A 14,805-nucleotide genomic window follows, 5' to 3' on the forward strand; every position below is an offset into this window, starting at 1 on the left:
AGGTCTGTTACTCCCGGTTACAGCATCCTTCCGGGGAGGAGATCGCCCAGCCTTACCTTCCAGCCCCGCCTTCCGCTCTCCTCCCAGCAAATTTGCTCCCGCCTCCTCCTTGCCGGAAACTCCCCGATTGGCTTACGCGCCGAAAGGAGACTCCCACTGATTGGTCAGTGGGGCCGTCACCCGCGGTGATATGACGTTCTTGGAACTGGGCCCGGCACAGGGTGACCGCAGGCCTGGAGTCGCGCGAGGACATCTGCTTGGCCTGCGTACTCCCACCGCTCCGGCTGAGGTTCGCGGCTCGCACTCCGGCTCACTCGGCCGGGGGAAGGGGCGCATGAGCGGTGGGCCAAGGGGCTGGGGTTAGGGGGCAGGGAGGGCCTCGGGCCCTGGGCCAGGGGTGCGGGACGGGGGAGAAGGGCCGGGGCGCGAGACGGCGCGGGGGAGCGCAGGGACATGGTGAAGCTGGACGATGAGGCAGCGGTGGCACCCGGGCACCAGCCCACGAATGGATACCTCCTGGTGCCGGGAGGCGAGCCCCCCGGAAAGGTGAGCGCCGAGCCGCAGAACGGGCCCAAAGGCGGCTTACTGACCCTGAATGGAGTGTCTCGGGACAGCCTCGCGGCCGCGGCGGAAGCCCTATGCAGGCCGCAGACTCCGCTGGCTCCAGAGGAGGAGACCCAGACCCGGCTGCTGCCCACGGGCCCCGGGGAGGAGACCCCGGGGACCGAGGACTCCCAGGCGCCCCAGATCGCGCTGTCTGCGCGGCGCTTTGTGGTGCTCCTGATCTTCAGCCTGTACTCGCTGGTGAACGCCTTTCAGTGGATCCAGTACAGCATCATCAGCAACATCTTCGAGGGCTTCTATGGCGTCTCCTCCCTGCACATTGACTGGCTGTCCATGGTGTACATGCTGGCCTACGTGCCCCTCATCTTCCCGGCCACGTGGCTGCTGGACACCAGAGGCCTACGGCTCACCGCCCTGCTGGGCTCAGGCCTCAACTGCCTTGGCGCCTGGATCAAGTGCGCCAGTGTGGAGCAGCATCTCTTCTGGGTCACCATGCTGGGCCAGTTCCTGTGCTCGGTGGCCCAGGTGTTCATCCTCGGCCTGCCCTCCCGCATCGCCTCAGTGTGGTTTGGGCCCAAGGAGGTATCCACGGCTTGTGCCACCGCCGTGCTAGGCAATCAGGTAAGGACTAGGGTGATAGATGAAAATCGGATGCCTAAAGAACCAGATAAACGCCTAGGCTGTATGAGCTCCGGTATATGGATGGACCCTCAGGAGGCAGTTGTGTATAAATGAAGGAAAGGAGATGTGTAGTCATAACATGGGAGGCAGTCTTGGATTAAAGAGGATATTTGATTTATTTGTAGGGACAGATCTTTCAAGAGCAGTTTAAAGTGACCACCTTATCATCTTGCTTTGAGCATGACCTATAATATAATGAACTGAACCGGCCCATATAACCCTAGCATTCATAGAAAACTGGTCAGCGCAGTAAGGAACGAGACTTAGGCAGGTATCAGTGTGACCTACAGTGTATTCTTTGTAAAAGGAAAGTGTTGGAGTCTGGGAAATTTTTTCTCATTTTGAGTGGGCAGCTCCTGTTTTATTTTCATTCATTCATTCATTCATTCATTCATTTTAATGTGTGTTCTTTTTTAGTAATCTCCCCACCCAACATGGCAGTCAGCAGAGTGCCTGGGGCACGGCATTTATAAGTGACAGCTAAATAAATGTTCTAGTGATAAAGACCTCACAAAATTACTGAGTCCTCTTAGCGATTGTTAACAGTAAGAAAATGCAGGACAGATCACAGACCATGGAACCCACTGTAAAAGGGTGGCTAATTTTGCCAATTGTTCCTTAAAGTGCTTCCTAGTCCTTCTAACACAATAGGTTCAAATTCCAGCAACATTCCAGTAGCATTACTAAGAGGAATGGTGTGTGTGTGTGTGTGTGTGTGTGTGTGTATATGTGTGTGTTGTAATTGACGACTGACTCTTTTATTGCTAATAAATTGTGCGTATGGAGTTCTGTGATACTTTCTGTACATTGTATTGAGTGTTAGTTCAGCTTAAGGAGAACGTAGTTAAAAGTCTGTAAACAAGTCTGTAAACTTCACCTCTCTCTACAGGTATATTCCTACATGCTGTGTAACAAAAGAGTGTTACTCTCTGACAGGCTAACTCTTGTTTCGAGACCGCAATAAGGTTTAACTAAAATCCATAAAAAGACTAGCTCTACGTGCTTACTACTTTTTTCTTTTTTTTCTTTCTCTAAAAGTACAGAAGAAAGGGGAGCTTGAACTGTAGTTGTTGTATATTCAAAATAATTTATATAAATGATATTTTAGTTGGTTGCTTTCATATGTTTAGATAGGAACTGTTTTCTTAAAGTATTTTTCATTTACAAAATTATATCCAATATTAATACTTCATTGAGCCTGATGTGAGGCTTGAACTTACAAACCGAGAGATCATCACCAAGCCAAAAACAGGAATCAGACGCTTAACCAACTGAGACACCCAGGTGACCCAAGAGACCCTTTTTAAAACATAGATCAGGGCGCGTGGGTGGCTCAGTCAGTTGGGCATCTGACTTTGGATCAGGTCATCATCTCGTGGTTTGTGGGTTCGAGCCCCGCATCCGGCTCTGTGCTGACACCTCAGAGCCTGGAGCCTGCTTCAGATTCTGTGTCTCCCTGTCTCTCTGTGACCCTCCCCCTCACGTGCTTTGTCTCTGTCTCTCAAAAATGAATAAATGTTTAAAAAAAGTTAAAAAAAAAAAAGCATAGATCAGATCCTGTCATTGCTCTGCTTTGAACTTGCTTAGTACTTAAAATCTAAACTCTTCACTCGAAAATGTCTTCTTCTGTTCCTGAAACAACACTAATTTTATATTTTGCCTAAAGGCCTTTGCAGAAACATTCTCTGCCTGGAATGTTCTTCCTCCTAGGATCACATTATTACACCCTTACTCTCACTTAACTCTCAGTTTGAATTCATTTTAAATATCATTTAGTGGCATTTCTTGAGGATCCCATTTAGAGTTGCCTAGTCACTAATTATATCTTTATACTATCTCCATATAGCGCTTATCACTGTCTGATAGATATATTTGTATGTCTATGTATTCATTGTTATTATTCATTTCCCAAACCACCATTAGATTGTAAGTGTCATGAAAATAGGCATGTGGTCTAAATGTATACAGTTGTATCACCAGCCTTTAATGCAGTTCCCAGCACATTGTCGATTTTCTATAAAATTTTGTTGAATAAATGAATGAGCTTCAGACTCATATCGATACCGGCCAGCTGAATATTTCCATATGATTCTGCCCATCAAAATTTACCTTGTCTCTCAGTTCATTTCTCTTCACTTCTACTGCTACCGTCTTAGCTTTGGCCACCTGCAGCCCTTACCTAGAGCTTGCTGACTGATTTTCCAGTCTACAGCTCTTGCTCTTTTCCTGCTTCTCTCCACATTTATCCACTGTGGTCTTCATAACGGGCAGATCTGTTCAGGGTACTCCCTTGCCCTCTGCAGTGGCTTCCTTTACCTTTAGGGCAAACTTCAAGCTCCGTAATGTGACAACGTGAGACCCTCCAGATCTGCCTCCCGCCAGCTCCTCCGTGTCACCTCTCCACACCCACCCTTCCTCACCTCCACATTCGGGTACTGCTCTGAGGGGTAATATCCACTACTTATAGCTTCTCACAAGGTCATGGTCTCTTCTTCCTCTGTCCGTGATGTCCCCTTGGTTAGAACACTCCGATTTCACTTGGCTAATTCCAATTTCTTCTTCAGATCTTAGCTCCTCCAGAAACTTTTCCTGAACCCCAACTGTATAGAAGGTGTTCCTTCAAAGTAGTTTCTTAGTGACGGTGACTGTATGTCCCACTTTGCCTGGGATAGTCCAGGTGTACAGCTGTTCATTAGGCTAATTACTCATTTAGTCCCTTTTAGTCTGAATAGTGTTCTTGTTCCGATGATAGATCACATCGTCTCGTCTTAGGCACCCTCTACCTCTCCATCACTGCACTTGCCACACTCTATTATAATTCCTTGTTTAAGGTCTCTATCCAGCTTTTTGTGAGGGAGCAAATGAAGTGTTTGGTGACTGTAGGTATCTGCCCCAGGCTCCCTTTGGAAACCTGTCTCGGGGCCTCTCCTCACCTCCATCCCTGAAAGAATCTGCTATCTTTCTCCATTGAGCTCCTTTAATACTTTGATTTTATTTCTTTCATTGTGATTACCATAGTCAACTTTATTATTTTTTTTTTTACTGAGGTGAAATTCATATAGCATAAAATTAAGCATTTTAAATTACAGCTTAGTGGTATTTAGTACATTTCCAATGTTGTACAACCATCACCTCTCTCTAATTCCAAAACATTTTTATCTCCCCTCAAAGAAGACCCAATACCCAGTTAGCAGTCACTCCTCATTCCCTGTTTCTTTTATCCATTGGTAACCACTAACTTGCTTTTTCTCTCTATAGATTCACGTGTCCTAGATGTATCATGTAAATGGATCATACAATATGTGACCTTTTAGGTCCAGCTTCATTCACTTAGGATGTTTTCAAAATTCATCCATGTTGTGGATGACTGTACATTACACATCTTTCATTATTAGTACTTCATTCTTTTTATGGTTGAGTAATATTTCATTGAATGTTTTGTTTATCCACATTTTGTTTATCCATTCATCTGTTGATGACATATGGGTTTGTTCTACCTTCTGGCTATTGCAGATAGGGTGCTATAAATATTCATGTATAATATTTGATATTTGTTTGAGAACCTGTTTTCAGTTTTTTGGGTATTTATCTAGGAGTGGAATTGCTAGGTCATGTGGTAATGTTATGTTTAACTTTTTAAGGAACTGCCAAATTGTTTTCCACAGTGGTGGCACTATTTTACAATCCTACTAACAGTATACAAGGGTCCTAATTTTTCACATCTTTCCGGTGTTTGTTATTTTCCAGTTTTTCATTTGTTTGCTAATTATAGCCATCCTTGTGGGTATGCAGTGGTATCTCATTATGGTGTTGATTTGCATTTCTTTACTAATTAATTATGTTGAGCATTTTTTTTCACGTGTTTGTTGAACACTTTATTTCTTTGGAAACATGTATATTCAAGTCCTTTGCCCATTTTTGAATTGAATGTTTATCTTTTTGTTGTTGAGTTCTCTAAATATTCTGGATAGTAGGCCTTTCTTAGATATACAGTTTGCAAATATTTTCTCCCATTCTATACATCATCTTTTCTCAGCCTTATTCTGCATGCTCTTGTTCCCCTTTTTGATTGTAAGCATCTAAAGGGTAAGGGCTGTATGTTACACATCTTTTCAGCAGAATCATTCAGATAGTAGGAGTTTGTTGACTAGGAAAGATATTTGTCAGCAATTATACTTTAACACTAGAACAAGATGTATTAGGATCTACACCTTGTACCTTAAATACACTAGCTGTCTTCTTTATGTTGTAAGTTGTAATAATTGCCAGTATGTCCTGTTTTTCTCTTATAATAATGGCTTTTAACAGGATTATTTATTTTACAGCTTGGAACTGCAGTTGGCTTTTTGCTACCACCAGTTTTAGTGCCCAACACACAGAATGACACCGATCTTCTGGCTTGTAATATCAGCACCATGTTTTATGGGACATCATCTGTTGCCACGTTTTTATGTTTTTTAACAATAATTGGTGAGTGAATTTCCCCCTTTTGCTTAAATAGACAAATGCATGACAAACACATGAAAATAAAAATAGTTAACCCTCAACATTTTTCTGCTAATATCGCCAATGCCGTATGCTTGTTTCATTCTTGCTGTTGCCCTTGTTCAGATAATGAATGCTACAGCCCTAGGGATATGATACGGTTGGCCACATCTATTTTAATATTGTAAAGGTTTGAAGACTAATTCATCTAATTTATCTCCCTACTAACTTTTCTTCCCTCATCACTATTGTTGCAAACATATTAGCTGCCTCCTCTTTGCATACTCCTCTACCATATTCTGCACCTTATGCTAACGTAGCCAGGAACAAGTTCTTCTCATGCTTTGAAATGATGCAAATAGGCTACAACTTTTTTTTTTTTTTAACAATAAATCCCTCCAAGGATTCCCATTTTAACAATTAACTGGATCTGAAAATGTTGACCGGTGAACGATCCTGGGCAGCAGCAAGCTGTTCAGCAGAACCTCAGACCGGCTACTGTCTGCTTGTTAGGCTGCTCCGGCAAAGTCCTGCTGCCTCCACTCATCACTGAGTCCTCTCGTCTGGGCCTGTCTCTTGAAGCAGTCAGTCCAGATCAGCTGCAAGCAGCCATCAGCAGTTTGGAAGAAGGTTTGGGAAGGTCTGCTTTTTCAAGTTCATTTTTATTTTTTTTAATTAAAATTTTTAATTTTAATTTTATTTTTACAGAGAGAGAGAGAGAGAGAATGAAAGAATATGAGCAGGGGAGGGGCAGGGAGGGGGAGAGAGAATGCCAAGCAGGCTCCACTCTCAGCATGGAGCCCAGTGCGGGGCTCCATCCCACAACCCTGGGATCATGACCTGAAAGGAAATCAAGAGTCGATGCTTAACCGACTCAACCATCTGACTGCCCTAAGTTTATTTTTAATGGGAAACAATTTTGATTTCAGAGAAAAGGACAGGTTTTTTAAGTAATATGGTTGCTAATATAACTATAATATTGCCCTTTGGGCACTCAGTACATCTTAAATTGATTTGAAGAAGGAAGCAACTTTAAAGTCAAAAGGCCATCTTTTAATCATTAACATTTGCATTAGTTGCATTATAGCTGGAGCCTTAAAATTCATAGATTCATTTTTACCATGGCTATCGTAGTGAATTCAAATTTTGTGATCTCCAGACATGAAATCTTTAGTTTTCAAAGAAATGTAGGCTGAAGACTGTTTTGATAAAGACTGCCTCTGTAGATGAACTGCCCATATATTTAATCTCCCTTAAGATGATGAACAAAATATTCTTTCAGTAACATATAAAGTATGCTTACATGTCCAGCCTACTTAGGGTTGTTTTTTATGTTTCAATTAAGGAATGACACATTTGCTATGTACAGACTACTGAAAAAGGACAAATGATCACTGTACTATTTTAGCAATTTAACAAAGATTTAAATGAAATCTACAGTTGGCCCTCAAACAACATGGGTTTGAATTGCACAGGCCCACTTTTACATGGATTTTTTACAGTCCTGTAAATGTCTTTTCTCTTCCTTATGATTTTCTTAGTAACATTTTCTTTTCTCTAGCTTGCATTATTTTAAGAATACCAGGGGTATCTGGGGGGCTCAGCTGGTTGAGCGTCCAACTAACTCTTGATGTTGGCTCAGGTCATGATCTCATGGTCGTGGGATGGAACCCTACATCTGGCTCCGCACTGAGCATGGAGCCTTCTTGGGACTCTCTTTCTCTCTCTGCCCCTCTCCCCTACTTGCTTTCTGGTCAGCGGTAGGCTATTAGTTGTTAAGTTTTGGGGGAGTCAGAAGTTATTCATGAATAACTGTAGGGGATTGGTGCCCCCAACCCCTACATTGTTCAAGGGTTAACTGTTTATTTTTTAAAGACAAACTCTTAAGCCTACTTTTCTGGTAGCCATATTTGATTTGCTAAATGAAATGTAGTTTATATACATTGTGCATAAATCGATGCTCTGTTAGCATTAAGGATTATTAAAATGTAAAATCCTCTTTCCTTTGATTCCTGCACATCAGTTCTGGTTTTCCTTTTCCTGTTGTCTTCAATTGATTGTCTCTCTGGAAGAAGTGAGAGAACAGGTTCTATGTGAGATATCTCTCCATATGAAATTATATATATGACACATACGTGTTTAATCATATCTATATGAGATGCTACAAACATAAGATGCTTATTTGTCAAGGAAGGGGACAAAAAGGCACTAATAATAGGTGTGACCGTTGACATAGTATCCTGTGTTATTTGAGAAATTAAGAGACCTATTCATGTATGTTATTACTTATTTATGTACTCGTGGCTTCTGAGTAGACAGTGGAAATGGAGCAGGGAAAAAAGGGCTCACTGTCAAGTTTTGCTTGGTGACCTGTAATCTTAATCTTACGACACCAAGCATAGTATAAAAGCAAAATAATATACAGATGTGACCTGAAAGTCTCAGGTTGAAATTGTGATATTGAAACAAAAAATTTACCTGTTTTTCTTTTCCAGATGTTTGCTATTGAGGAAGATATGGGTTATTTTTAAAATCCCTACTCAAATGTCCTTCATTACTAAGAGACAGTCCTATGTCCCTCTAAATTCTACCTATAAATACTTTGGAATCCCAACCAAATCTTACAAAATAATTTAGTTTTGCTGATGCTTTTCAGCAACATGTTATATACTAAATTGGTATTCAGCAGTCTTTCAAAAATGCTATCTTGAGGCTTCATGCCATGTAACCTTCCTACCTTCCTTCATGGAACTTACATGTGAATGTAATCCATGTAGCATTTCTAGGAATTAACCCAAGCCTTCCACTGAATTGCACACTAATACCTCATTCTTCACACACCCCACATGATTATAGTCTCTAACATTTGGTTGTTTGGTATGTACCGAACGTGTTTAAAGGCACATTACATGCTGTATCCTTCAGTCCTCATAGCCATTTGCGGACAGTACTATTATCATTCCCATTTTATAGATGAGGAAAGTGAGGCACAGAATGTAAGTGGATCTAATCTGTCCATGGTCATAGTAAATACTGAAGGTGAATTTGCACCTAGGTACCCTAAGTTCATATTTAAAATGTTATATATAAAAATAGGTCATTTTAATTTTTATTTAGTTTTGTTTTTGCTCCACTTCAAATTCTTCCTATATAAGTGGTGAGGCTATTGTATTTGAAGGCTGTTCTGGGCAGCAGAGAGGTAAACTATATCACTAACTCAAGTGTGTGTATTAAAGCTTACCATCCAGATTCACTAACATGAGTGGATGAGAAAAACCAAAAGTAATGGCAATCAAAATATTTAATGTTAAGGTACTTAAACATCAATAAATAACATGTCTGTCTAATTTTACTTTTGATTCTTATATTCAGGATATTTATATATAGGCTGCTGTTATATAGTTTCTGTTAAACTTTTAACAGAAATATGTTTTACTGAGGCTATAAGAATTTCAAGCCCCTAAGATAGTCTCTGACTTCTTAAAAATATATATTCCTCAAAAAGACAATGTATTTTGTGTAGCATTCAATAATTACAAAATTATTTTGCAAATGTTATATAGTTCTCCTAACAGCTTGTTGTTATTTCCATTTTATGAATGAGAAAGCTATAGTTGAGAGACAGGAATTGACTTCTTCAGAGTTATACAAAGATATAAGGCAGAGACAGTATTCAAGTCTTTATGTGTCTTATAATAAGTTAATATGTGTAATGTCTGCTTGAATCATACAAGGACAAATAATGAAATCAGAAGGTAACGTTATTACCTAATTTCAAAAAGCAGAAGTAGTCCTAAACAGAAAAGATATACTTATTCATCATGGGAGAAAAAGTTTGAATGTGGTACCCCAAAATCCTTTGGCTACTTTGGAGAATAACTGCTTTAATAGTTTTTTATTATTATTATTATTATTAATTATTATTATTATTATATAATAATATATTATNTTAAAAAATCAATTCATGGGTTTTCTTTTTAATCCCCTCATTTTATTTATTTCTTTGTTTTAAGTAAACAATGTGCCTAGTGTGGGGCTTGAACTCACGACCCTAAGATCAAGAATCACATGCTCTACCAACTGAGTCAGCTAAATGCCCCGATAGTTAATCATTTTAATGGTGCACATTTTTGGTGGGGAGAAGAAAGCAGAAGACTATTGCTTTTCAGTTTTCAAAGGAGAAGGAAAAAGTCATATTTCATCATTTGAAAGAAGCAGTGCTGAGTAAACAGGGGCAGAGACCAGTGGTTTTCTGTTCCTGTTTCCTTTGCTTCCTATAGAATTAAACCTGACTGTAGTGTATTGTGTAGCTGATACAGGCCTGATTTTGTCCAACAGGGCAGTTAATTACCTAAAACTAAAAGATAACACGTGTATTCAGGAAATAAATTTAGTGGAGTTGAAGATTAACAAGAATTGTCTTCATTTTGAATTGGAGTTCAAATCTGAGCCTTTTATACTTATTTTACCAGATAAATAAAAATAAAGACCTGAGTAAGAGACTTAAGAATCACTCGATCTCCGATCCCTGTGACTACCTTGTAAGCATGGTGTTTACATTCTGAAGCTTTGTTTTACAACTGTGTGAGTTGTGTGTTACCAATACTAATGAAAAGAGATATCTCCTATCTTAACTAGGACACAAAGAGACTTTCAGGAAAGGACAACAGACGCCCTCCACAGTGCAAGGAGCAGATAGGGTGAACGGAAGAGGAGGGATTGCAACAACTTAAACATTTTATGTCTACCAGTCCTCCGATGTAAGGACATTAAACAGTGAATATTCATGAATATGTCTCCTCTTGAATTAGTTGTGACACCTGTAAAACTAGAAGTCTGTTTTAGTTTGATAAGTTTTCAGTATATTGTAATTACTTGACGTTTTGGTGAGCTCTGCTCCCATGAATCCACCATGACCTTTTTCAATTCTGGAGGTATAGTTAGATCAGTTGATAAAGTTTGCCTCAAAACTTAAAAGGAAATAGTTAACTAACTCAAGATAATCTTAAGAGTTCAATAACATATTGCTTTGCTCATATCTGATGTTACCTCTAATTACAAATTGCACTAAATGTAGGAATGGAATTGTTGAATACTTACTATAATAAACATTAATCTTGCTTAACTGAAAAGGAATAATCGGTGGGCAAGGTTGTGGAGTATTATTGAAGGTTTTGCAGTTAAGTCATGTGACCTGGCCAAATCCCTGAGTTGTAGTCAGTTTCAGGGGACCAGGTGGATATTCTTCACTTAAAAATTAATGAAAGTGAAATCTTCACTGTAAGACTCTCACTACCTCTTTTTTTTTTTTTTAATAGTTTATTTACTTTTGAAACAGAGAGAGACAGAGCATGAGTGGGGGAGGGGCAGAGAGAGAGGGAGACAAAGAATCCGAAACAGGCTCCAGGCTCTGAGCTGTCAGCACAGAGCCTGATGTGGGTCTCAAACCCACAAACCGTGAGATCTGACCTGAGCCGAAGTCGGACGCTTAACCGACTGAGCCACCCAGGTGCCCCTCTCACTACCTCTTTAAACTTAAACTGATTTCGTCCATTCACTAAATGTATGTATTTAATTTCCTTTTCATGTCTGTTTCCAGCATTCAAAGAAAAACCTCAGTATCCACCAAGTAAGGCTCAAGCAGCTCTTCAAAAAAACCCCCCTGCTGACTACTCCTATAAGAAATCAATAAGGAACCTATTTAGAAACGTTCCTTTTGTCCTTCTATTGATCACTTATGGTAAGTGGTTTTCTTTTATTTTCTCTGATGTCTCTGTAAGCCTTTGAGCATTATAGATTCTTTTCATTTAATGTAGTGGCTTGAGCTTTAATGAGATAGGTTTGTTAACTGTAAAAATAATGACCGCACAGTCATAAACTTAAATTTTGAACTAAAAGTGAAAACTTCAGGATGGATTTTCTTACATGTTTTTAAAATAAAAAAAATAACAGATCTCAAATAGACAAACACTGTCTTCTTTTTTGAGTTTTCACAGAGTATTTTAAGTCCTTTATAAACTACTGTAGGCATATGGGAAATGTCATCAACAATTCCTTTCTCTGACCCTGTACAAAGTGGCCTCTATTTTAACTACCCAATCAGGACAAGACATTAATGCGATGACTTGAATCAGTTTTAACTTGAAAAAAAATCTCATCCTTCTAGATATTTCAGAACAGCTGACACTGTGGCTTTGACTGTAGGCACCAACAAATTTGGTTCCCTTCAGAGTTTGCTGACAGTTCATCCTTTGTTTTTCTTAAAGAAAATTTTTTTTAATGTTTATTTTTGAAGGAGAGAAAGACAGAGTGTGAGCGGTGGAGGGGCAGAGTGAGAGGAAGACACAGAATCCTAAGCAAGCTCCAGACTCTGAGCTGTCAGTACAGAGCCCACCCCAGGGCTTGAACTCATGAGCTATGATTTCATGACCTGAGCCAGAGTGGAATGCTTAACTGACTAAGCCACCCAGGCTCAGTTTTTCAACTCAGTTTATCCTTTGTTTTTCAAAGGATATTAACACTGTATCAACTGCCAACACCCCCTATTTCTTTCTTTCTTTCTTTTAATGTAATTTATTGTCAAATTGGGTAATATACAGTGTGTACAGTATGCTGTCAGTTTTGGGAGTAGATTCCCGAGGTTCATCACTTAACACAACACCCAGTGCTCATCCCAATAAGTGCCCTCGTCAATGCCCATCACCCAGTTTCCCCCTCCCCCACCCCCATCAACCCTCAGTTTGTTCTCTGTATTTAAAAGTCTCTTACCAACACCCCCTATTTCTGTCTTACTTGTCTTCAGAAGTCACTCACTGCTGTTCTCTTCTTTACATCTTTTTGGGAGTGCACACCTGAGTACATAACTCTTACATGTTGTAACAAATTATGCCCTTACCTAAACTCACCCTTTTACCAGGATTACTTCATCTTTTTTTTTCTTTTCTTTTCTTTTCTTTTTTTTTTTTTTTTTTTTTTTTAGTGCACATTGTTGAACACCAAAGTACAGGATTTAATATGGTGATTCCCTATGTACCTATCAGTACCCAGCTTCAATGATCAGCCCTTCACCATTATTGCTTTATTTCCTTCCTCTACTTTTTTCCTGGAATATTTTTTTCCTGGAATATTTTTTAAGCAGATCTCCTGATCTTATGTCATACCAGCATTAAATACTTTAACATGCTGTAGTTCCTTTTCTTAATTTTGTTGGTTACTTCTGCTGGTTAGCTTAACCCTAAAACACATAACTGGGAAGTAGCGAAAACAGTGGGTCATTAATATCTATAAGAGTAAATTCATTTCTGTAGCCTATCATTTAAGGAAGAAAGATTCCTACCTTCTTTTATCTCTCACTATTTCCCAAGATAAAACTTTCTTTCAGTCCATTTATAACCAGCCCCTTGTCTCAGACACACACTCATATACACAAACATGTCTCCACGTGCATATATGCTATTAATTCTAGTCTCTGTAAATTTGTGCCCTTATTTTACGTGGTATGTGCTCCTTTTCTCCCTTAAGTGATCCTACGAGAGCCAACTTAATGTTGGCCTCACTTACTGTTCATTTTGTTACTCATTCATTTATTTGTTTATTCCATCAATAATTATCAAACATTAACTAAATGTACAGTAGTACGCTAGATACTGTGTGGTAGAAAGAAGCATGATTATGTGATTTCTTCTGTGAAGAAATTAGAATCCAACTAGGGGCATGATATAAACATCTAAAAAGTGAACAACAGTTTAAGAGTCATTTCTTTTATAACACATCAGTTAGTGCTTCCTTGATTATACATAAGTGATAAGGGGAATTTTTTTTTGTTTTTGTTTTTAATTTATAAAGGACTTCCATATGTATTATTTCATATAACTTTTTTGAGATAGAAATATTATTATACGTATTTTAAAAATGAAGAATTGGAGTTCTCTTTTCTGAATTCTAAATTTTATTTAATTGTACAAAATTTAGTAGTTTACAAAGGATGCATAGTGTACATAGTATAAAATTTAGAAGGTACAAAGGGCATACAATGAAAAACCAGTCTTTCCCCATCTCTGTCCCCAGGTTACCTCTCTGTCTCCAGGGAGTTCCCTTCCCTGGAGGCAATCACTGGTATCATCTGCTTCCTTGTGAGGCTGGTATAACCTTGATATCGAAATCAGACAGGAACAGTGCAAGAAAAGAATTACAGGTCAATTTCACTTATGAACAAGATGTAAAAATGCAAAACAAAATATTAGCAAAGCTACTTTAGCAATTTATACAAATGACAATACATACTAGCCGAGTTTGGCTTAAGAAATGGTTTTGTACGAAACTGATTTAGCACTAGAAATATATGAATATAATTTATCACAGTAATAGATCAAAGAGGAAAATTTGCCCAATAGCTGAGGGGAAAGCATTTGATAGTATTCAATACGCACTTATTAAAGCCTTAGGAAACTGCAAAGAAAAATGAACTTTATGAATCTGATCAAATTTATCTACAAAAACTCTCTAGCAAACATCATTCTAAAGGCAGAACCTTAGGAGCAGAAGTATCCTTTAAAACAAGGATGTCTATGTCATCACTTTTTTTTTATTATTTTTTTTATTATTTCTAGGAGAGAGAGAGAGAGAGAGACAGCGTGAGCAGGGGAGGGTCAGAGAGAGAGGGAGTCACAGACTGAAACAGGCTCCAGGCTCCGAGCTGGCAGTCAGCACAGAGCCCGACGCGGGGCTCGAACCCACGAACTGCGAGATCATGACCTAAGCGAAAGTCGGACGCTTAACCGACTACGCCACCCAGGCGCCCCATCTGTGTCATCACTTCTATTCGTTATCCAACTGGAGGTTCTGACTGGCTAACACAAAATTTAAAAGGAGATGAGCTGGAAAGAAAAAAGATGCTAGTATTCACAGATAATATGATTATATACAGCAGAGGTCATCAAACTGTGGCCTATAAGTCAACTCTGTTGCCTGTTTTTATAAATAAAGAATAAAGTTTTATTTGTTTACAAGTTTTCTTTGCTGCTTTTGAGCTGCAAGGGCAGCACTGAGTAGTCTCATCGAGACCCTAGCTCCTGC

At 39.3% G+C, this 14,805-nt stretch overlaps 1 protein-coding gene across 1 annotated transcript in view; it reads left to right on the plus strand.

Moving 5' to 3' along the window:
* The first annotated feature begins 425 nt into the window (after positions 1 to 425).
* The window catches only part of FLVCR1 (FLVCR choline and heme transporter 1), a 37,166-nt gene continuing 22,786 nt past the window's right edge, over positions 426 to 14,805 (plus strand). The window contains exons 1-3 of the mRNA XM_077763197.1: positions 426 to 1,185; positions 5,571 to 5,715; positions 11,330 to 11,470. Of these exons, the coding sequence (XP_077619323.1) occupies positions 454 to 1,185; positions 5,571 to 5,715; positions 11,330 to 11,470 (1,018 nt within the window). The 5' untranslated portion in view covers positions 426 to 453. The remainder of the gene's footprint in view (positions 1,186 to 5,570; positions 5,716 to 11,329; positions 11,471 to 14,805) is intronic.

This window comes from Crocuta crocuta, unplaced genomic scaffold, assembly GCF_008692635.1.
Source record: "Crocuta crocuta isolate KB4526 unplaced genomic scaffold, BGI_CrCroc_1.0 scaffold3, whole genome shotgun sequence".
Lineage (NCBI taxonomy): Eukaryota > Metazoa > Chordata > Mammalia > Carnivora > Hyaenidae > Crocuta > Crocuta crocuta.